Here is a 24,544-nt window from a genome sequence, read left to right as displayed (position 1 = left end):
TCCAGGATTTGTCCTGGTCGACGCTACAGCAACGCAGGCTCCTTCGCCCTCTGACAACGATCCTTACTGAAAAAGGCATCAGATACAGATGGAGCTTCCCATTTTCCTTAATGGTTCAGCACAATGGCCAAACACATGTTTTAAAAGAACCAGAGGAGCTGGACACATTCTGTCGGGGTTTGAATCTGCCCTTTTGCTGATTTAAAGGACTGGAGGCAATTAGTTTACTGTGGAGAGGATTTAGCTGATGCCAATAATCCAGACTGGTTAATAACAGTACAGAGGAAATAGACAACGGGCCCGTTAGGGCCATAGCTCCCAGGGGGATTAGTTAATAGTGGGCAGCTTCAGTTGTATGGTCAAACCTGGCTTAGGTGGAAGCTCTTTCCAGCTGTACAATACTTATCTGAACATGTATTCATAGATATATTTATGTGTACATACTAATGCTTAGATATCTTACTAAATACCTCTGGGAATCCCCTTTATTTTTCTCTCTCTCTTTTGGTACGCTGGATATTTCCCCCTCTTTATCTCCCTCTATATCCCGCTAGGCTGCTCTCATAAGCCACATATATGCTGTGATAAAATAAAGTTTTAGAACCTTGAGAGATGGGGGGGGCGGAGAGGTGGAATGAGGAAGGCACATTTAATAGTTTTTTTATTTAAGATTTTCATATTTTTGTATGCTTATAAGCGGATTCATATGTTTGTGTTTATATCTATATCTATATATATATATATATATATATATATATATATATATATATATATATATATATATATATATATATATATATATATATATATATATATATATTTTTTTTTTTTTTTTTCCTCCTTCCCCCTCCTGTTTCTCCCTCCCCCCTTTGTACGCGGTCATTTTTCATTTATTAGCAAGATTAGATTACACTTCACTAGTAGGATGAAGGGGACATATTTAGCTGAGTTTAATTGGGACACAAATAGTTACATATAGAGGCAGTATTCATTTTTTTTTTTTTTATCAAGCTTTTCACTTAGAGTCGAAGCACATAATCCTACACTACGGATCGACACAAAACCCACAGGTAGCACTAAGGCTCCATTCAGCCGAGGGGTACAATATTAATGAGTCTTTATTCTTACTTTGTTTTTTTTATTTGTTTTTTCACGGTCCCCACGAATCACTAATTTGAATTACCTTTTTTAAAGTAGTGGCCGGAGAAGCGCTGCAAAAGTCACTTGTCACTCACTTCTTCCCCCCTCCCTTTTCTTTTCTTTTTTTTTTTTTTCTTTCTAGTTTTCCTTTCCCCACTGTTGTGTTTTTTTTTTTAAATTTTTCTTCTTTCTTTATTTATCTCTTTCCCCTTTCATAGGAATAGATGCGAGGAGATAATTATATATTTGAAGGTGGACAGGTTCCGCTTCTGAAGGGGGGAGCTCTTGGTGGGCTATATAGTTTGATTTTGATCTTTTTTTTTTTTTTTTTCTCTTGTTCTCCTCCTTCTTTCTTCTGGTCTTTTCTGCTTGGTAATCTCCTTTCCCTAACTGATTTCAACGGCAATATTCCGCCGTAACTTTATGAGTTTCAATTACCGTATATACTCGAGTATAAGCCGACCCGAGTATAAGCCGAGGTACCTAATTTTACCTATGAAAACTGGGAAAAGTTATTGACTCTAGTATAAGCCTAGACACAACTACAGCCCTGTCTCCCAGCGCACATTCTGCCAAATCGACCCCCCTAGCGATCAACCGGACTTCTTTGCAAAGTTGATGGTGACAGAGAATTGCCAAACGGATTACTGTGTGCATTGTCCCACTGTCCCACTACCATGTGCAGAGGGTGCTGTGTGATATTGCCATCACTGTTAATCTTTCGTATAACCAACAGAGGGCGCTGTGTGATATTGCCATCACTGTTAATCCTTCATATAACCAACAGAGGGCGCTGTGTGATATTGCAGTCACTGTTATTCTTTAATATAACCAACAGAGGGTGCTGCGAGATATTGCAGTCACTGTTATTCTTTCATATAACCAACAGAGGGCACACTGTTATTATTTCATATAACCAACAGAGGGTGCTGTGTGATATTGCAGTCACTGTTATTCTTTCATATAACCAACAGAGGGTGCTGTGTGATATTGCAGTCACTGTTATTCTTTCATATAACCAACAGAGGGCGCTGTGTGATATTGCAGTCACTGTTATTCTTTCATATAACCAACAGAGGGCGCTGTGTGATATTGCAGTTACTGTTATTCTTTCATATAACCAACAGAAGGCACACTGTTATTATTTCATATAACCAACAGAGGGTGCTGTGTGATATTGCAGTCACTGTTATTCTTTCATATAACCAACAGAGGGCGCTGTGTGATATTGCAGTCACTGTTATTCTTTCATATAACCAACAGAGGGCATTGTGGGATATTGCAGTCTCTCCCCAAGTGAACTGTTGGTATAGGAATGATTAAAAGTGACTGCAATCTCAGCTACTGCCCGCTAACCCGAGTATAAGCCGAGGTAGACTTTTTCAGCACATTTTGGATGCTGAAAAACTCGGCTTATACTCGAGTATATACGGTAGTTCGAATTTTAGACTATAGAGAGTTTTTTCTTAAATAAGATACGATGGTTATTCAAAGTAAAAAAAACATTCTATCTTTAATAAATCAGCCCCTTACAGGTTTTCAGATATTTATTCACTTGTATATGTCTAAAAAACTCAAATTCTTTAGAGAGTTTTCGTAGTTTTTTAGAGCATCGTTCAGAGTTTTTTTCCATTTGTACTTTTAATATTTGGATCTTTGAATAAGTTTCATGGCATTCACGGTTTTAGTAAAATAGACTTTAATCATGATTTCAAAAACCTCTAATACCTCTAAAAACTTACATTTAATAAATGGGCCACCTTTTTGATAAACGTTCCCTAAAATCTGGGCCTTTGTAGTATAAAATTGAGGATCATTAGATTTTGCAGCATTCAAATCTTGTGCTGTTATATGCAGCTTTATGACAAGATTTTGTGGTACAGTCTATTTTTTTTAAAGAGTTTGTTCTCCTTTTATAACATTGTAAATAGCATAGAATATAAGGTGTCTATATTTCAGATGGAACCAAATATAACAGTGATACAGCAATAATTGAGGTATTTTGGGTTGATTCAAAACCAGATTCGATAATTCAAAAAAACAACCATTTAAAATTGTATTTTTGGTGTATGAGACCATTTTCTCTAGTAATCAAGAATGGGGAGTGAAGCTTGAGCTAGATGGTAGAAGGGAAAAGCATTAGTTGAAGATTCATATTGTTAATTACTTTAGGAACAATGATCCAGAATCAGTTCAGTGAGAAAAAGGTTTATCATGTGAAATCTCTTGGACGAGATTCCATTTGAGATGCAATTCAATTCAAACTTATCTCATGGTTTATAAAGTGAAAACTCTATTGAAGTCTATTGCGAAAATTGGAACTGAATTAGGATAAAAGTTTTTTCTTCCTGAATTGAGTCTTGTCCATGAGTTTCCATGTGATAAACCATGAGATAATCTTTTCTCATCTAATTGAATCTGGCCTATTGCTACATATCAAACTTAGTTGTAGTATCCAGTGTCAGAGTACAGCTGCTATAATAAACAGAATGTAAGAATTTTGTTATTTTTTTAAATTACTCCTTCTAGTTTCTAATTTCTAGTAGAAGTTTTCTGGAGGCCTGTAAATATAATACTGCTTGGGTTTCACCAAATACAAAGAAGAGAGATTTGTCGAGGAAGCTTCTTTGACAGAATCATTGTCAGAAGTAGTCAGTAAAACTGATGCAGACTCAAGTTAAGTCAACAACAGGTTATTCATCAAGTAATGGCAAAAAAAGCAAGCAGAATCCAGAGACAGGTCAAGACCAGGACAGATGGCAAGCAAAGATATTATCACGAACAAGCTACAGTTAGTGAGTATAAAAGGGGCGAGTCTGCATAATTCTTCTGTAGGAGAGCGCATGCAGGAGCATGTGTTCTCCTCATGATGTCCTAAAATGTGTTCCGTAGACCCGGCTTGGGACTTTTATTATGCTACCGTTTCCTGTTATTGTTCTGCTCTGCTCATCTGGTCTTGTTCTCCTATTCAGTATAATGTGCAGTTCCCTTGGTTGCCTAGAACTCTCTCGGTCCTCTTATATTAAGACCTGGCAGGACTCAAGAAGTGGAGGGCTTCTCCCGAAGTGGAAGGTAGTTGTTAAAGGCAGAAGGCTGAACCATGACCGGGACCTTGGGTTTTGTTTTAGGTTCGGTATACCAATCGTAACAAGTAGTATAGAATTGTATATTAGAGTAAAATGTCAGAACAAGCTTACATTGCTGTGATATTACACTGTAATATCAAACATACAGTTACAAAAGCATGCTTTAAATAATTTCTGCATCACTACTTCTCAATAATTGATGGGACACACAGAGACTCCAAAGTTGCTTCCAATCCACAGAAAATAAGCCAGATAAGCCATTTGTGGAATCTCCGTATAAAAAGTGGATATGAGAATAGAAGATCCTTTTCATACTCCTTATGACCATCCACAATTACGGGTGTAGGAGAAGAAGAAGACTCTGGGATCACCACTGGTTTGATGAGGGATACATGAAACTCATTTGGAATCCGCATATCAGAAGGTATTTGAAGCTAAACAGCTATGGGATTGATGATCTCAATTATAGGACCAATGAATTTGGGACCCAACTTTGGAGAGATCCAAACCCTATCCCCAAGGGAGTACTGAGGAGTAGGGGCACATTTCTGCAAAAACATTTTGAGACAAAGAACTTTTCTCTAATTTGGATTTTGTAGCTGCCAGATAGCAGACATAAGGGCAACTTGATCATTAGCTGCAGATACATTAGTGAGAAGCAGAGGAAATGTCAGTGGATGTTGACCATAAACACAAAAGAAACAAGATCTCTCAAGGCATTATTGTGAGTGAATTTGGCCCACGGGAGAAGATCAGCCCAATCATCTTGACATAAGGAAATATGACATCTTAGAAATTGTTCAAGTGCTTGATTGACTTGTTCTGCGGCTTCATTAGACTGAGGATGATAAGCTAATGAAAATTGAAGAGAAATATTAAGGGCTTTACATAAAGATCTCCAAAATTTTAAAACAAACTGGGAACCTCTATCAGAAACAATTTCAGCAGGAAATCCGTGGAGGCGAAAAATATTTTGAATGAATAAGTTCTATAGCTGTAGGTAATTTACGTAGAGGTGTAAGTGTGCCATTTTACTGAATCACCCAAACGACCGTGTAGACCAAGGAGGCGGGTAAGTCTATAATGGCTTATAATGGTCCAGGGTCAAGAGGGTATGGGTAGTGGATGAAGCGGTCCCTTGGATGGGAGAGTGACCAGACTTAGACACAGCACATATAGCACAAAGTCCTTAACATATTTCTGAATAGAGGGCCACCAGGCAAGGCGAGATAATAAATCATTCGTTTTTCTGATTCCAGGATGACCCGCTTGTTTGGAACTTTGAAACTGACAAGAGGACGGTGTGACTGAGATCAGGTGGCCCATACGCCACTCCAATTGTAGCATTGGAGTATTGGAAGGTGCATAGAAGAAAATAATGCAGCCACAATTTTAGCTGGGGGAACAACGGGATAATTGTCCTTGATGCAAGGATCTTCAGGAATAATACTTCTACTTCTTATTTCATAATGAAGTTAAAATGGGAAAAGAAGAGTGCCCAGTAAGCCTGCCTGGGATTTAAGTATTTGAGGGCTTGAATATATTCCAAATTTTTGTGATCAGTGATTTTCACTGGAATAGTAGAGCCTTCTAATAATAGCCTTCTATAGGGCTAATTAAACAGCAAGAAGTTCTCGATTTCCAATATCATAATTTTGTTCTGGAGGAGAGAATTTTTTTTAGAGAAGAAGGCACAGGGATGTAGTTTCCCATCACAAAGTAGTCTTTGAGATAAAACTGCTCTGGCACTGACATCTTATTCATCAACTTCGATGAAGAAAGGAAGAAGGGGATCCAGATGTCTGAGGATAGGAGCGGAGGAAAAGGATTCTGTCAACAATTTGAAGGCTTCTAGAGCTTCAGGAGACAAACAACTAGGCTTACGGATTAGAGTCAAAATTGGAGCTATTCTAGACAAGAAGCCTTTAATAAATTGTCTGTAGTAGTTGGTGAAGTCAAAAAACATTTGTATGGCTTTTGTACTGTTAGGAAGGGTCCAATCTTGGATTGCAGAGATCTTAGTTGGATCCATCTCAAACCCTTTCTGGGAAATGATTTAACCCAAAAAAGGAATCTTGGGGGTTTCAAAGGTACACTTTTCTAGTTTGGCAAAAAGAGCATTCCTTCTTAACGGGAGAGGACTTCACGGACTTGGAGTCCATATTCATCCAAATTCTTAGAAAAGATTAGTATATCATCCAAGTAAACAAAAACACTTTGACCTAGTAGATCTTGTAAGATGTCATTGACAAACTCTTGGAAAACTGCGGGCACGTTGCAGAGCCCAAAAGGCATTACAAGGAATTCGTAGTGCCTCTCATGAGTATTAAAAACAGTCTTCTTCTTCTCAGATGTGGATCAGATTGTAGGCCCCATGGAGATCCAATCTTGTGACGAGGCAGTCTCTTTTAAGTTGGACAAAGATTTCTGAAATAAGCGGAAGTGAATGGCGGTTTTTTGAGGTGATTCTATTTAAGCCTTGATAATCAATTAGGGCCTTAAACTGCCATCTTTTTTCTGTACGAAAAAGAACCCAGCTTCCGCAGGTGAGGAGGAATCCTCTTTGAAGACTTTCTTGAATATACTCCTTTATAGCCTTTTTTCAGAAGGAGAAAGCAGGTATGTGCATCCTCAATGGGGCATAGTGCCAGGAAGTAATTCAATGGGCCAGTCATACAACCGATGAGGAGGAAGGGTCTCCACAGATCTTTTACAGAAAATGTCCAAAAAAGTCTTGGTAAGCAGAAGGAAGAGAGCGAAGGTCCACCACATCAACAGTCAACTTCTGAAGAATGCTTGGGAGGAGACAGTTCTGTTGAAAAAAGGGACTCCAGTGAGATATCTGAGTAACAGACCAATCAATGACTGGATTATGAAGGCACAGCCAGGGTAGCCCTAAAACCACTGGTGTGGATGGACAATTGATAATGAGAAAAGAGAGTCTTTCATTGTGAAGAGTGCCAACCTTGATGGGAAACTCCAGCAGAGACTTGAGGGCAGTAGATAAAGGTCAGTAATCAATTGCCAAAACTCGCAGAGGGATGGACAATGACTGCAAGGGTATGGCATGACATACAGCAAATGCTTGATCCAGAAGTTCCCATCTGCACCGGAATCAAAGAAGGATTGAATATGGATTATTTTTGAAGAGACTTGAAGCTGTACAGGAAGCAGAAATCTGCGAGAAGATTTATGGGGAAAGGGGTCTATTCTGCCCACGTGAGTCTCCCCAAACTTACCTAGGCATGGAAATTTCCCTGTTTTGCAGGACAATTGTAGACAAAATGAGCTTTGCCCCTGTAGTACAAGCATAATCCGGCAGCACGTCTCCACTGTTTCTCCTGTTCGGAAAGTCAAGCTCCACCTTTTTGCATGGGTTCTTCTGAACAGGTCGGAGAAGAAGAAACAGGAGGGCTGGGAAGCAAGGGTTTCTGGAAACATGGAGCCAACAAGGGCTGGAATTTCCTACTCCTTTCTTTATCAGACTGATGCTCTCGAAGACGAGTATCTACTTTAATGACCAAAGCAATGAGATCTTCCAGTTGAACAGGTAGATCACGAGAAACCAAGTCATCTTTCAACCGAGTAGATAGTCCTTGGTAGAATGCTGCATGGTAAGCCTCATTATTCCAATTCGTTTCAGCAGCTAGAGTACAGAAGTCAATGGCATATTCGCTGGTACTACGACTCCCTTGAAGAATCTGTAGCAGCCATGAAGAAGCAGAAGCAACCTGGCCAAGGGCATCAAAAACTGTCCGGAAGGATCGAAGAAAGACTTTGTCATCTTGAATTAATGGAAAGTTATTTTACCAGGGGAGATGCCTATTCTAAAAACTTCCCCTCCAGACGGATAATAACATACCCCACATTGGCTCGCTCTGCAAAATACTGTGTAGGTTGTAGTTCAAATCAGATCAGGCATTGATTTACGAATCCTCGACAAGAGGGGTTCTCCATCGAATGGAAAATGAGCTGGAATTCTCGGTTCCTGGCCATGAGTCAGAGCAGATGGTTGTGGAACCGCAGGAACTGGCGCAGGAGTTGCTGGCGGGGTAACCAAGAGATTGGCCAGAATGGCTTCCAGTGCTTGGCCAAAATGAGTTTGCTGTGCTTCATAGGCCTCCATGCAGTATGCCAATCCGCGAAAAGCTCTTTCTTGGGTCTATGGCCCGATTATACTGTCAGGGCCTGTAGGCTCTGCATAGGACTTTGCAGACCGAGGAGGAAGCATCAGGTACCAAGCATGGTATCCAAGGGGTTAAGAAGTAGCGAAGTCAAGTCCAGGTAGAGGTCAATTCAGGCAGCAAGGTTCTTAGTCGATATAACAGGCTAAGGTCAAGATCAGCAATCAAGGTCAGAAACAGTAATAATGCACGCAGGAACACACTAAGTTGAACCTTTAATCACACAAAGTCTGTAGGGCTCTGGCATCTTTTAAAGGGCAATTTTCGTGCATTGACGCTGCAGTTTTGATGAGCAGGCGTCATGATGGCGCACACATTTTGACGCATTGGCGTGCCCAAATTTATGCACCTGTCTAATTTTATTATGCATATTGCATATTTTCTGTTAATCCAATAAACTTTGTCACTGCTGAAATAAGGCATGTTATATATTAAAAGGAAGTTGCTACTTTGAAAGCTCAGCCAATGATACACAAAACTCCAAAGATTTAAGAGGGGTTCCCAAACTTTTTTATATGACTGTAAAATTACTTTATTCCTTTAAAGTGAAATTAAGAATTCTTTTATGTTTATGAGTCATAGTTGAAATATGTGTAAAACTCGCACATCTGGGCAACATCCATAGCTATAATATACAAGGACTCTGAAAGGGAAATCATAACTTTGACTTCTAATTTTGTGCTTAAACTTTTTGTTTTATTCGATGTCAAAACTCTGAATTGAACAACGATATCACTTTGTACATGACCACCCTTGGAACTTCAATAGTGCTATCACTTTATGATCGCAAAACATAGAAGTGCACTAAACCAGTTTTTCTCTTAGACCAGCATCAGTTCAAGGGGATCTAAACTCCAAAAATGTATTGGTATAAGCTGATTCAGAGAGGTGCTCTGAACACTTTTGTAATTTACATTCATTTGTGGTTATTGTGATATAAGCAGTGAGTATACGAGTGTCAACACCCCTAATTGTTTTTGCCCTTTCTATGTACTTCCTGGATTCAGTTAACCCTTGGGTTGCTGATTTTCAGTTGGAAGACTAAAAATGCAAATATCTACACACACACACACACAAACAGTGTCGGACTGGCCCACCGGGATACCAGGAAAACTCCCGGTGGGCCCAGGGGTTAGTGGGCCTCTTGCGTCTAACCATTTGGCCTATTTCATGGTCATTCCCTATTTCTTTATGAGAAAAAAGAGGCTTAATAATGGAAGAATATAGTATAGTATGTAGAGAAAAGAAACTAGGAGAATAAAGAGGTTGAGTGAGGAGAGGACGTATAGTAGTTTGGAAAGTGGGCCCTATGTACACATATATGTAACTTTGCATGTTTTGTGTTAATAAACATTTGGGGAGTTATTTACTAAACCTTTAATTTTTCTGGTCTGGCTTTTTGGGGCAAAAACTAAATTTTTGTGGAAAAAAACTAACATTTTTTGAGATTTATTATGCCCTGATGCTGCAAAAAGCCGAAATCTGAAAATTCGCCATCTCAGACCTGTCAAAGTCCTGTATAAGTCAATGGGAGAGGCACCTATCTCAATTTGTAGTTTTCATGGTCTGCACTGGGTTTAGCCTGAAAATCTGACAAAAATGAAAAAACAATTTGAGCTTTCAGGGAAGAAAACCCAAAAATTGTCAGCGATTTGGTTTTTGTCAATGTTATCGTGTTTTTCCACAATCCAATTAAATCAAGTTTTTTGATTAATAAATAAGCTAAAATTGGGCATGGCAGTTTGGTCATGGTTTTTTCAAATAAAATCTGAGATACATTCGGATTTTAGTAATTAACTCCCCTTGGTCATGGGCTATGACATAGGGGCACAATCATTATGTTGTGTAAAACAAAATTCTCCGAAAAAAAGCTGTAACAAGCTCTGTAAAATAAATAGCAAATTATCAAGGTGTGTTTTATTTGATGCCATGCAAAAGAAAAAATGTGTAAAACATTTATGCCCTTTTTTACATAGTGAAGCCTTTTGATGTGTGGTGAATTATCCTGCTGTTTTTTACAGCTCTACATAAATACGGTTTGTTCTGCTCTAACTCTAGCTTGGAATCTGGTTTGGAAGAGTGCTCTTTGAGTACCTGCTCTACATACAGTATATACGGTTTGTTCTATTCTCCAAGCTGAAGGCTCAGGGTGGCACAACTGGGCATATTCCACTTTTTCACACTTAAAACCCTTTCAGATTTTGGTGTAACTATTAGGGATGCACTGAATCCTGGATCGGCCTTTTTCAGCAGGATTCGGATTCGGCTGAATCCTTCTGCTGGCCTAACCGAATCCGAATCCTAATTTGCATATGCAGGGAAATTGCGTGACTTTTTGTCACAAAACAAGGAAGTAAAAAATGTTTTCCCCTTCCCACCCCTAATTTGCATATGCAAATTAGGGTTCGGATTCGGTTCGGTATTCGGCCGAATCTTTCACGAAGGATTCAGGGGTTCGGCCGAATCCAAAAAAATTGAATTCGGTGCATCCCTAGTAACTATATATTTTATTTAATTGTAATTGGACAGGCCCAGGCCCGGACTGGCAATCTGTCCGTTCGGGCAATTGCTTGAGGGGCTGCTTTATATTTCATTCAAGTGGGCCTTTCGATCCTGATCCTAATTTGAAACGGTGCTGCAGTGTCTCGCCCACAAAAATGACTGCTGTTTCCACATGACACACTTCTTGTCCTTGCACGAACATGGAGAGCTCAACCTGATCCCAACACACTTATTGTAAATGTAGGGTGCTTATCCGGAAGACCCTTCCCTCGCATAAGGGTTATTGGGTAAATAGCAAAAGAAATTGTGTCCAAACGGTGATTTATTTGAAGCCCAAAGTATACATCACAAAGGGGCAACGTTTCGGACCCCCCCGGGTCCTTTATCAAGCCTCTTGTGTCACATTCAAAAACAACTTAAATAGGGGTAAAAGGGGGTTGGTGATTGTGAGCCCCTCCCCCTCGTTAAAAGGTTAAAGGTAATCTCAATTGTATGAGTCATAGTCCAGTATCCAAAATATTCGTATTTGAATACAAGTGAAATGTCCAATCAATAGAGTCCATCTTCACAAAGTGTCCATAGATTATCAGATTATTAGTATGGAGAGGAATATTGATATGAGGGACATAGGGACTTGTTAGAATATTTGATTTTATGGGAGGGGCATATTAATATGGGGGGAGGGGACTGGCTAGGAACCAAGGCTCCAATATGGGGTAGGGCAATTTAGGGGCTGTTCACCTTTAAATTAACTGTTTATTATTTGTGGTTTTTGAGTTATTTAGCTTTTTATTCAGCAGCTCTCCAGTTTGCAATTTCAGCCATCTGGTTGCTAAGGCCCAAATTCCCCTAGCAACCATGCATTGATTTGAATAAGAGACTGGAATATGAATAGGAGAGACCTGAATAGAAAGATGAGTAATAAAAAGTAACAATAACAATACATTTGTAGCCTTACTGAGCATTTGTTTTTTAGATAGGGTCAGTGACCCCATTTGAAACCTGGAAAGAGTCAGAAGAAAAAGGCAAATAACTATAAAACTATAAAAAAGAAATCATGAAGACCAATTGAAAAATTGCTTAGAATTGGTTGTTCTATAACATAATAAAAGTTACCTTAAAGGTGAACCACCCCTTTAAATGTTTATAGGTTATTATCAATAGGGAATGCATCAATCCAAGATTCGGTTTAGGATTCAGCCTTTTTTAGTAGGAATCATATTCGACTGAATCCTTGTGCCTGGCCGAACCAAATCCCAATCCATTAAATCATATGACTTTTCATCACAAAACAAGAAAGTAAACACATTTTGCATATGCAAATTATGGTTTGGATTGGGTTCGGTACCAAATTTTTCACTAAGGATTCGAGGGCTTCAGCCGAATCCAAAATAGTGGAACCCTAATGATCAATAATGTGGTATTCCAGTGATGTTGGGGGGTTGCTGCCCATGGAGGTGATGGGCCCTAGGATTCCAATGCTACAGGGGTCCTGAACAGGTGGATGAGTACAAGACCTTCGCGTGTTTACATGTGGGCTGCTTTGATTTTTTTGCCCGGGCTGCTTTTTACTCCCAGTCCGGCCCTGGACAGGCCCATCTGTGTCCACATCTTAAATGGAACACTTACTCTAATATTACTCTTTCCATGGTTTTAAGATGTTGTACTGTGTTCGCCATTGAAAATATGCAGAAAACGTAAAGTTTGGTAATACCTTTTATTGACTAACTGAATAAGTAAAAATTGCAAGCTTTCGGCACGCACAGGCCCCTTGAAGAATGGGCCTGTGTGCTCCAAAAGCTTGCAATTTTTACTTATTCAGTTAGCCGATAAAAGGTATTACCAAACTTTACATTTTCTAATATTGCTATTGTACCATATATCATCTTCAATATATATAATTAGAATGTAATTATAATATAAAAAACACAGATGCCATGTTGTTTGCAACAATGAACACGTACGCTTTTAATGTTTTAATTAGTTGGTCTTGATTTTTGTATTGAAGGTTAAAGTCAATACACAGTGAGACGAGACGACGTGGCTCCAGCTAGTACTTATCAGAAAAAGCCACTTAAAATACGCAATAAATATGTAAACATTTGAAATGTGCAATATATTGGCAGAAATTGGATATATACATGTGTAAACCTTTAGAATAAATAAATAAATTAACAGTTCACAAAGCTAAGTTCACAGTTCAGGTGTGTCTGGAATGTAGTGGGAGGGCAGGCAGTGAGTTGAGGAGTCCGATCGCTTGTGGAAAAAAGTGTCTGCCGGATGGGAGCAGCGTGAACAGTCCGTGTGAGGGGTGTGTGGAGTCCAGTGCAATGCAGGAGGCCTTTCCTTGCACAGCGCTTGTGGAAGATGTCCTGCAGTGATGGAAGAGCCGCTCCATTGATGTTGCCAACTGCTCTGACAGTCTGCTGTAGACTTTTGCGGTCAGCAGCGCTGGCACTACTGTACCAGATGGAGATGCAGCTCATCAGGATGCTCTCTATGGTGCCCCTGTAGAACACTTGTGAGGGTGGGAGGCAGATGGCTGGCCGTTTCAGTCATCTTAGGAAGTGAAGACGCTGCTGAGCCTTTTTGGTGATGGAGGCGGTGTTGGTGGTCCAGGTGAGGTCATCAGAGATGTAGACTCCCAGGAATTTGGTGTTCTTTACTGTCTCTATTGTGGAGCCATTGATGTTGAGTGGTGTGTGAGCAGGGCGAGTTCTCCTGAAGTCGACGATCATCTCTTTCGTTTTATCCACATTCAGTGACAGGTTGTTCTCATTGCACCAAACCGCCAGCTGCTTAACCTTATCTTTGTACACAGTTGTGTCATAGTGAACTTGATGATGTGGTTTGAGCTGTGTCTAGCTATGCAGTCATGTGTCAGCAATGTTTACAACAACGGACTGAGAACACATCCTTGAGGAACTCCTTTGCTCAATTTAATGGGGCTGGAAACGTTGTCGCCGATACGAACAGACAGGCCTCTCTGACAGAAAGTCCAAGATCCAATTGCACAAAGAGGTGCTCAATCCCAGCTCGCTTAGTTTCCCACTCAGCTTTTGAGGGATTATGGTATTGAATGCAGAGCTACAGTCTATAATCAGCATTCTCACATAACTGTCTTTCTTATCTAGATGAGTTAGTGCGAGGTGGAGTACAGAAGATATGGCATCCTCAGTTGACCTGTTTGGCTGATATGCAAATTGTAGTGGGTCCAGTGAGCGGGGGAGGGTGCTCTTGATGTGTGCCATCACAAGTCTCTGAAAGCATTTCGTGATGACCAGGGTTAGTGCAACAGGTGGTAGTCATTCAGGCAGGTTACTGAAGATTTCTTTGGCACTGGAACGATGGTGGTGGACTTGAAGCATGTGGGGATGATCATCTGGTTTAGCGATGTGTTGAAAATGTCAGTGAAGATGTCAGCCAGCTGATCAGCACAGTCTCTGAGCACACGACCATGAATGTTGTCTGGTCCGGCAGCCTTTCGTGAATTGACCTTGGTTAAGGTTTGCTTCACGCGGGCCGTGGGTAGACAGAGGTGTGGCTTTCCTCACAGGCTCTTTGTTAAGCACGTCAAACTGTGCGTAAAACTTGTTCAGTTCCTCTGGGAGTGTGGCGTCTTTGTCGCTGCTGCTCCACACAGGCTTGTACTGTGTGACAGCCTGAATGCCTTGCCATAAGTTGCGTGAGTCTTTTGAGTTGTCGAAATGATTTTGAATCTTCAGCGTGTACTCCTGCTTTGCTTGTCGGATGGTTCGAGAGAGGTTGGCCCTGACTGTTTTAAGGGCAGCTCTGTCCCCTGACTGGAAGGTGGCATCTCTCTCTCTCTTAGCCGTGCATGAACAGTCTCTATACTGTTCCAAGTTGATGGAGCTGTTGTGGGTAGCAGCCTCCCTGAACATGTTCCAATCTGTGCAGTAGAAACAGTCCTGAAGTGCTTCCACAGCTCCACTCGGCCAGACTGTGATGGTTTTTCTGGCTGGTTTTGTGCGTTTGAGCAGCAATGTGGGTGATAATATCACTGTCCGGTGGTTGGATAAACCTTTGATGAACCTATGTGCGAAGGCTTTGTAGGCGCAGCGCAAGTTCGTGTAAACTTTGTCCAAACCGTTCTCCCCCTTGTAGCAAAGTTCACATGTTGAAAGAATTGGAAAGCACTGACTTCAGGTTCGCATGATTGAAATTGCCGGCAACAATGATAAATCTGTCCGGGTGCATTGTTTGAAGCTTGTTGATAGTCTCATACAGCTCTCCTAGCGCCAGGTTAACATTTGAACTAGGCGTCAAGTACACAGCTACCACTAGTACTGTAAATTCCCTCGGCAGATAGAAAGGCAGACATTTAACAATTAAAAACTCCACTTGTTGTGAGTAGTGGTGAGTCACTTCAGCAGAGTTTGTTGATATAGATGCACAAACCACCACCTCAGCTTTTGCCGGACAATGCAGCGTTTCTGTCAGCTCGGTAGCAGGCTAGCTCGGCTAGCTGGATAGCCGAGTCAGCGATGTTTGAGTTTAGCCATGTTTCCGTGAAAATAAAGATGCAACAGTCCTTTATTTCTCGCTGGTTTGATTGCTGGAGCCACAGATGATCCATCTTGTTGTCCAAGGAGCGAACGTTTGAGAGCAGGATTGACGGTAGCGCTGGTCGGACTGGGTTAGACTTTAGCCAGCAGATTTGGCATAGAAGTTGTGCATTTCTTCCCAATTTCGAGCAGAGTGTGTCTGTCGTAGGTAGTACGCATGGTAACACAAAAACAAACTGGACAACATAAGGGAAAAAAAATTAATAAATAAATTTAAAAAAACTGTTTTTCTACTGTATTCGCTGCAGCACAGTTAGCCACTACCAGTTGTGGCGCCACCCCACAAGGCCCACAGTTTTCCTCGGGGTGCCCCACATCACCAGGCCAGCAGTCTCCCTGCAACTCAGCAGTCTGCCCTGCAGTTCAGGCCCCCAGCTCGGTCCCGGGTACCTCTACAACTCAAGTCCCCAGCTTCTGTCGAGGAGGTAGGCCCCGTTTTGTTCTCCTGCTCTGTCTGTGCTAGAGAGACAGTTTTTCCTCCTTTAGGCAGCGGATGTCCCTTTTAGGCTGCTGGTATGGGAGATGTTGACAGAAGGGGACTTGGAAAGCACGGATGGGTGCAGATATGAACAGTGCCCTGGGAGCCCTTGCAGATGTGTCTTCCCTGGGGGAGGGTGGGCGTGGTGGCTTTGTCATGGGCAAAAATGGCACAGTACAGTCAGCAATTTATTTGTTGTAGACCAATTGTTATACAGAAGGTGGTGATATTCTTTGTACTTCCTAGACGTTTATGCATTTGCCTAAACAACTCGCAACTTGCAAGAAAAACAACAAAATGATTATGGTGATTCCGAAAAAGAGCCCAGATTTTGGATAACAAATCTTTTACCTGTACTTTTTATTATGGAGAAAAAGGAAGCATCCCATTAGAGCTTTCTGGATAATGGGTTTTTGAATAAGAGATTACCTTATATTTAATTCTGCAGGCGAACAGTGTATGAGATCTCATACACATACAGTATGTATAATTATGCAGAGAAGTATTTGTTAGCAGAACACATTATGCCCAATTTCAAATTTTAGAGACAACGGGGCTCATTTATAAACACTGGGCAAATTGGCACCTGGGCAGTTACCCATAGCAAAAAAAAAATTGCCCAGTGTTTATAAATGAGACCCACTGTGAGTTTAGAGCTTAATAAATAAAAATCACCCATGTTCTATTCATTCCAATGGGTTTCACCTTTTGATAAATACAATTCTAAAAACCCCATAGGAATGAATAGAACATAAGTGATTTTTTATTTATTAAGCTCTAAACTCATATTTTAATAAATCTGCCCCTTCAAGTCGATATTATGTCCCCTATAAAGTAGTTGAAAAAAGTGAGATAATTAAATGCTTGCTAAAATAAAGGATATGGATAAATAGAGGTAATTGTGTGGTAATTGAAAAACAATGAAATTGTAATAAAAATAACATAATGTCAGTTGCTAACTTCTGAAGAGTTGTGATTAATAACACAACATGCATGCTTTTGATGTCTTTTGACAAATGTGTATTCTTCAGTCAGCCAGCTCTATGTGTAAATGTGTTATACATATATAATTAATTAATTAATTAATTATTAACAACACTAATAATATGTTATGAAAATAGAAAAGTCATCTTGTAACAATGATTGTTTAGTACTAGATGTCACACTCCAGAGCACTCAAACACCTTATTGAGTAACATTTTGGAACAACCACATGTCATATCTTCAGAGTATGAGTACTGGAAGCACAATTGCTATTGGGATATTTATTGGTAACATGCCTTTCAGTGAGCACCAAGTTGTTGTGAGTACAAAATTGGGCAGGTAATATTGTGGAAAATTAAAATGTAAAAATAAAAAAAATAGCAGAAATGTGTATTTTTCAATGTAATATTCAATAGAACATTGTTACACTGCATCAGAGCAAACTATAAAAAAACATTTTTTTCAGTAGTGGGGATTGCGACATATGTTCACTGGTTTACAATAGCTATAGTAAATTGGCACAAAGGAAAAGCACTGTGCATATTCTGCTAATACACCTACTGACTTAGAATTTTGCAACAGTTACAGGAATGCATGTGTGCTATCTTTAGATAAAATAGATCATTCACATTTATATTTAAACTTGTTTTGGATAAGGGCTACTCAGAAGCTTGGAATTCCATTCATTTAGTCTTCATTCAAATTAGCTGGAATGTAACAGGGCTAATCTGTTTGATGATTTGATCCCTGTGACCAAATGGAAAGAAAGGAATCCTATAGTTCTTGTCATCTCATCTTAGATATCTCAGGCATGACATCCCACATATCACATTCCCCATTAGGGTCTGGCCACATGGGCAGATTCGGGGGGGTTTGTTCGCCAGGCTACAAATCTCCTCTTCTTCGGGGGACTAATCTCCCCAATCTGCCTTACCCTGCCTTCCCCCGGCTAAAATGTAAATCACCTGGGGGCAGGCACTTGGAGAGCTTCATTTGCGAAGTCGCCGAAGTTTCCTCGTGAGGCAATTATGAGCGACTTCGGAAAACAAAGTGTTCCGTCTGCCTGCCCCTAGGCGATTTACATTTTAGCCAGCAGAAGGCAGGGGGAGGCAGATCGGGGGGAGATTAGTCGCATCGAAGAAGAGGAGATTTGTTGCCTGGCAACTAATCTCCCCAAATCTGCGGCCAGACCCTTAAGTACATGAACAGGTCCTAGTATTTTCATCTGTCTGACTATGATAAACTTAATAGCCAAAACTTTTTACAGTTAAAGGAAAGTAATTTTAGACCTGTTTGCTAGCATTCAACTAAGACTGCAGATGAGATTTGCCATGGTGATTGTTTTAAACCTGTGAAGGGTGAGAGCTTGTCTCTAGATATACAGGTAAATGTGTCGATATACAGATAAATGTGTCTATTGGATGTATTGTAATGACTTTGATTTAATCTTTATTTAACAGCACAGTTACAGTACAATGTTAATGCTAGATGGCAAGAGACATGTTAACTTGTATATTTTTTCAGGAGTCCCCCTTGATCAGCCACCCTAAAATAACAGCCCGTTCACCCACTCTCTGTAATATGCACCTAAATTGCTATTAAGCTCTGCCATTGAAAAGGATGGAAAATTAACCCAGTTAACCTAAACAAACAGCCCATGTTCTGCTGCGAGTGCAGCCATGGGGGTGGTGGGGTATTAAGTGGTGTGACCAAATGCACCCAAAAGTGCTGTGTTGGTATCTCTGCAACAGAAGCATGCTAGAGGAATTCTTTGGGAAGTATCCGCCCTGCTTTAAAGAGCTAGACTGGATCTGTGACCTTTAAAAAATGGACTTGCTATATGAGTTGTCTCACTTTCTTAGTAATAACATTGGCACCAAGCAATGGTTCCCTTTATATCCCTCAATGTTCCCACAAAATTATTTTGTGGGAACTTATGTGCATATTTTTAACAACTGTGTGCTGACCAGAATATACACGAAATACACATATAATGTTTTTATATAGTTGTTAAGTGTTTCCATAACCTCATTCTTATGTCTTATGCGAGGAGCACATAAAAAAACAACAGTTTTTTTTACATATGTACCTAAAGATGCCAAACTCTCCTTCCAGCATGTTGCTAAATGAATCTGACACAGAGGGGTTGATGTATTATTATTTGCTATTGCTTAGTATTTATTATCTATTTGAATGAGTTATCCAGTGTTGGAAATAATTATACTGATGCCATCACATGCAGGGAGAGCAGGGCTGTTAAGAACTCCCTCATTTAGAACATCCCTCATTCAGGGACTTGGTGCATACTGGCTTCTGCTCCTCTGAGATGAGCCACAGGAGGTACTGTGGTTGTAGCCAGCTAGATTATCATAAAATGGCCTTGCTATATGAGTTGTCTTACTTTCTTAGTAATAACATTGGCACCAAGCAATGGTTCCCTTTATAGCCCTCAATGTTCCCACAAAATTATTTTGTGGGAACTTATGTGCATATTTTAAACAACTGTGTGCTGACCAGAATATACACAAAATTCTTTGTGTGCACAACAATTTGTTGTGTGCACTGGCCCCAAAATGTGTTTGGATGCACACAAGCATAAAGCTTAGAGGGTACCAAGTATAATTTCTACTGTCCAGGAGGGTAAAAACTGTCTGGCAACCCTATATGGAGCACAAGAGACCCTGAAAATGTTCATTTCAGGGATTCATTAATATTAGGCAATGGAATATTTGTCAGTGACAGAGGCAGTCAAAAAAAAGTTTGTACATGCTATCCATTGTGATCTCTGTTTAAAAATATAAAATTATTAACATTTTCATATGCTTTTTGCATTACTGATGTGCCTCTCTGTTCTTAGGCTCCCAGTAGCGCAGAGTACAGCTCTCCAGACACGGCTTACACTCCATTGCCATGTTTATCCAGGGATCCAACAAATCACAGAGGTATGATACACATATAATGTTTTTAAATAGTTAAGTGTTTCCATAACCTAATTCTTATGCGAGGAGCACATAAAAAAACAACAGTTTTTTTACATATGTACCTAAAGATGCCCAACTCTCCTTCCAGCATGTTGCTAAATGAATCTGACACAGAGGGGTTGATGTATTATTATTTGTTATTGCTTAGTATCTATTATCTATTTGAATGAGTTATCCAGTGTTGGAAATAATTATACTGATGCCATCACATGCAGGGAGAGCAGGGCTGTTAAGAACTCCCTCATTTAGAACATCCCTCATTCAGGGACTTGGTGCATACTGGCTTCTGCTCCTCTGAGATGAGCCACAGGAGGTACTGTGGTTGTAGCCAGCTAGATTATCTTTTCTCCTGTCTGTATTCCCTGGCCCATTCAATGCAGGCGTTGAGCTCAATTAAGGGGGTATTTAAACCTGCCTCCTCAAACAACCTGTTCTGGATCATTATTCCTTCTGCTTTTTCCAAGCCATTTGAGTCCCTGTCCTGCAATCGAGTCCTGTGTTCCTGTCTGCAAGTCAGTGTCTTATCCCTGGCCTGTTATTGGATTTCTACTTGTCTGTCATTTGCCCCAATCTAATGCTTGGTCCACAGACTCTGTTTACCTGCTGCCTGCCCTGACCATGTGCCTGAACATGGACTGATTCACACATTCTGTATTTTTAGTTTTTTATTTATTTAATCTTTTGTTAAAAACACAGTTTTGGTCAAGCCTCTGTAGGGACCCATAGGTTTAATAATGTTCATATTGCTTTAAATCCATACACTTCCTTTTTTCTGTAGTTGCTGGGCAGATGTCCACGTATCTGGTTGTTAATTTACATTTCCCAGTTATTGGCCAAGAGGCTTTATGACCACCTCCTGCCACATTGTAACATAGTGCTTGGTAAGGGGTGGCTCTTCTTTTTTGGCTTCTCGTTTCTGACCCATCTGAATGTTAACAGTCTGAGTACACCAAGGCACAGTAAAGTCATTTTTGCTCTAGAGGGACTAGTGTTGAGTTGGCGAGCAGGGGCCCTGTGAGTGAGGCCTGCTAGAGACAGGGTTAAGATCTGTTATAGTACTCTCTAGGAGAGTAAGATAGTGAGGTAAGATAGAAAGAGCAGCTTTGTGCTCCATCAAGGATTGTAGCAGGGAGTAGCTTCCCTAGGCTATAAGATTGCCTATAGTGAAGGGACCACAGTGGATAGGGTGTCAAGTACAGATTGTTGTACCTGACCACTCAACTGGGTGGGCTCTTGACCACTTTTGAGTTATTTCTGCCTGGAGGTCTGCTGTACACCTTGACTACATCTGCAAGGGGGGCACATTCAGCTGTCTAATCAAACTGTCCTACCCCTGCTGATTTCTATTCTGCATATGCGTCTTTGCACTGTAATTAACCATGTGGGTCATTTTTCTCTGGCAAATAAACTAATCCTATCTTGTTTGATTGCAAGAACCTCCTGGTGTCCTGTCTTTTATCATTTCATGCATAGTAGCCTGTGGGGGTTGTAGTTGCACAAGCCCTGCCTTAAGTGTTAGAGTCAAATGTAACCCATGCTCTAATGTATTAGCTGGTAATTAACCCCTTCTAAATAGCCCAATAGTATTACACATCTATACAGTATGTATGCTAAAAGTTAGACAGCACACAGACTGCTTAACAGCACAAATAGCTATTCTGACAAGAGTAGGACAATAATTTGGATAGGTGTTAGTGGACCTACCTGAGAAGATGTGAAAAATGTGTTCTGTACCACATGAGCTGCATGAAGCAATTGATTTGTTTATAAAGATTCCCTCCTCAGAGTATTACTCATAGGTAGTGTTGCAGGAACCATTTGTATGTCATACAATCGGTTTCCATACAAAGGAAAGAGCTATGCACACTATTACAGTTCTGGACTGGAATTGTTTTGGCAGTTACTGAAAGGTTTGCAGAGTAGTCCAGGTCTGCATGTAGTCCAGTGTGTGGACAATTATATAATTATATAGTTTATATAGTTTTCTTTGTTCAGAGTGGTAAAAATAGCAGCACTCCAATTTCACAAAAATAAAACTGCCTTTATTATCACAAACAGCAACTTCAGCAATGTTTCAGATCTTCTGGGTCCTTTTTCAAGCTATTTTTTCCCATGTGGAGATGTAAGGTATGTGAAGGTGAACACATCTCCATTTCCATGCACCCTTGGTAGAAAGTTTATAACGTGTGCTAGAAATCTGTTGTATTGTGTATTGAAATTTTACGGGTTCAGACTGACTCAACAGTTTGGAGCAACTTCGGGGGGCAAATTTACTAAAGGGCAAAATGGCTAATGCTAGCGAAAATTCACCAGTGTGATATCATTTTGCCACTTTGACGATTTACTAACAGTCCCTGGAGTAAATTTGCTAGCGAAGTAGAGATACAAGTAGACATACTCTAGCATTACTTTGCACCTTTACGCCAGGAGAAGTTGCTCTCTGGTGAAGGGACGTAACTACGCTAATTCCTTAACTTGTACATTTTATTCAACGTTACTTGCGCCAGACTTGCCTTCGCCACCTCAGACCAGGCAAAGTGCAATAGAGTAGATAGGACTTGCTTCAAAAAAAGTTGAGTCCCAAAAGACGCTCGTGTCTTTTATTTTTTTAAGGGTGATATGCTGAAAAATATTGTATTTTTTTGGGGGGGTACCCTCCTTCCCCACTACATTTCCTAACATATGGCACCTAAACTATACAGTGGGCACATGTATAGGGCAAAATAACAACTCTATTTTATTTTATGAAGGTTTCCCAGGCTTGTGTAGTGTAATGTATTTGCTGCTACATATACGTCCATTGTACTTAACTTGGCGCCGTATGCAAATTAGGCATCGCTATCGTAACTTTGCTTTGCTTGATGAATTAACGCTAACACAAATTCGCTACCTTTCGCCTCCCTGGGCTCAACTTTGGATTTTAGAGCAGCCCAGGCGAAACTACGGCTGGCGAAGTTTGGCAACCATAGTAACATAGTAAGTTAGGTTGAAAAAAGACACACGTCCATTAAGTTCAACCTTTTAACTTTTTTTAACCTGCCTAACTGCCAGTTGATCCAGAGGAAGGCAAAAAAAACCATCTGAAGCCTCTCCAATTTGCAGAGGGGGAAAAATTCTTTCCTGACACCAAAATGGCAATCGGACTAGTCCCTAGATCAACTTGTACTATGAGCTATCTTCCATAGCCCTGTATTCCCTCACTTGCCAAAAAGCCATCCAACCCCTTGGAGGGGTATATGCAGTACAAATGATGTGCCTTGGGTGGGGAAGATTTAACATAGTAACATAGTAAGTTCGGTTACAAAAACACACGTCCATCAAGTTCAACCTTTTAACTTTTTTTTACCTGCCTAACTGCTTGTAGATCCAGAAGAAGTAAAAGAAAAACCCATCTGAAGCCTCCGAGGGGGAAAAAAACCTTCCTGACTCCAATCGGACTAGTCTCTGGGTCAGCTTGTACTATGAGCTATCTTCCATAACCCTGTATTCCCTCACTTGCTAAAAAGCCATCCAACCCTTTCTTAAAGCTATCTAATGTATCAGCCAGTACAACTGAATCAGGGAGAGAATTCCACATCTTCACAGCTCTCACTGTAAAAAACCCCTTCCGAATATTTAGGTGGAACCTCTTTTCTTCTAAACAGAATGGGTGACCTTATGTCAACTGGAAAGACCTACTGGTAAATAAAGCATTAGAGAGATTATTATATGATCCCTTTATATATTTATACATAGTTATCATATCACCCCTTAAACGCCTCTTCTCCAGTGTGAACATCCCCAATTTGGCTAGTCTTTCTTCAAGCTAAGATTTTCCATACCTTTTACCATATGGACACCTATGATTAAGTGCCGGAGGGTACGAAACGCGTAAGGTGGACCTTGTGGGGTCAGTATGTATCGCTATTTTAATGTAACTTGTTTTAACTACTGAAAAGCCTTGGGACATATAACTTTTTTGTATGTTGCTCTCAGTGGCCTCAAAGCAGGTGCTTATTTTTGAATTCCAGGCTTGGAAGCAAGTTTTATTTGCATAAAAACTAAGTATAGTGCCAAGTAGAGCCTCCTGTAGGCTGCCAGTCCACATAGGGGCTACCAAATAACCAATTACAGCCCTTATTTGGCACCCAAGGGACTTTTTCATGCTTGTGTTACTCCCCTATGGGGTGCCGTTTGTCCCAAATACATTCTGTATACAAAACTATCCCTAATACACAGAATGAATGTCTCTCACTGTATATAAGTATTTTGTGACCATACACAGATGAAAAAATATACAAAAGACTTATTTCTATTATAGAATGAGAACAAAATCTGGTTAGTGCACAAAAGGATGTCAATTGTCTGTACATTTTAACAAGCAATCTGTCGCACAAATTTATAACCTCCATGTAATAGACACACTTATGTGCAAAGTTACTTACAGAATGAATTATGAAAAAAAAACTTGGACACAATATATAATAGTGTAACTAACTAGTGCATGTCAAGCTAGATTTGCATGACAAAATAGATTTTTGTGACAGAAAGCAAAGTTTTATAGTACAGGATTCATTCTTTCCACAAAATAAAAGTTTTGTTTCACAAAACAGATAAAATAACC

The 24,544-nt window shown here is 40.2% G+C and overlaps 1 protein-coding gene across 4 annotated transcripts in view; it reads left to right on the top strand.

Moving 5' to 3' along the window:
* lrmda.L (leucine rich melanocyte differentiation associated L homeolog) overlaps positions 1-24,544 on the top strand; it is a 991,211-nt gene that overhangs the window by 833,456 nt on the left and 133,211 nt on the right. For all 4 annotated transcript variants that reach the window (XM_041568595.1, XM_041568596.1, XM_041568594.1 and 1 more), the window contains one exon: positions 19,818-19,902. In XM_041568595.1, the coding sequence (XP_041424529.1) occupies positions 19,818-19,902 (85 nt within the window). The remainder of the gene's footprint in view (positions 1-19,817; positions 19,903-24,544) is intronic.

The sequence above is a fragment of the Xenopus laevis genome, chromosome 7L (assembly GCF_017654675.1).
Source record: "Xenopus laevis strain J_2021 chromosome 7L, Xenopus_laevis_v10.1, whole genome shotgun sequence".
NCBI classification, from domain to species: domain Eukaryota; kingdom Metazoa; phylum Chordata; class Amphibia; order Anura; family Pipidae; genus Xenopus; species Xenopus laevis.
This window is presented reverse-complemented; position numbering and strand designations above follow the sequence as displayed.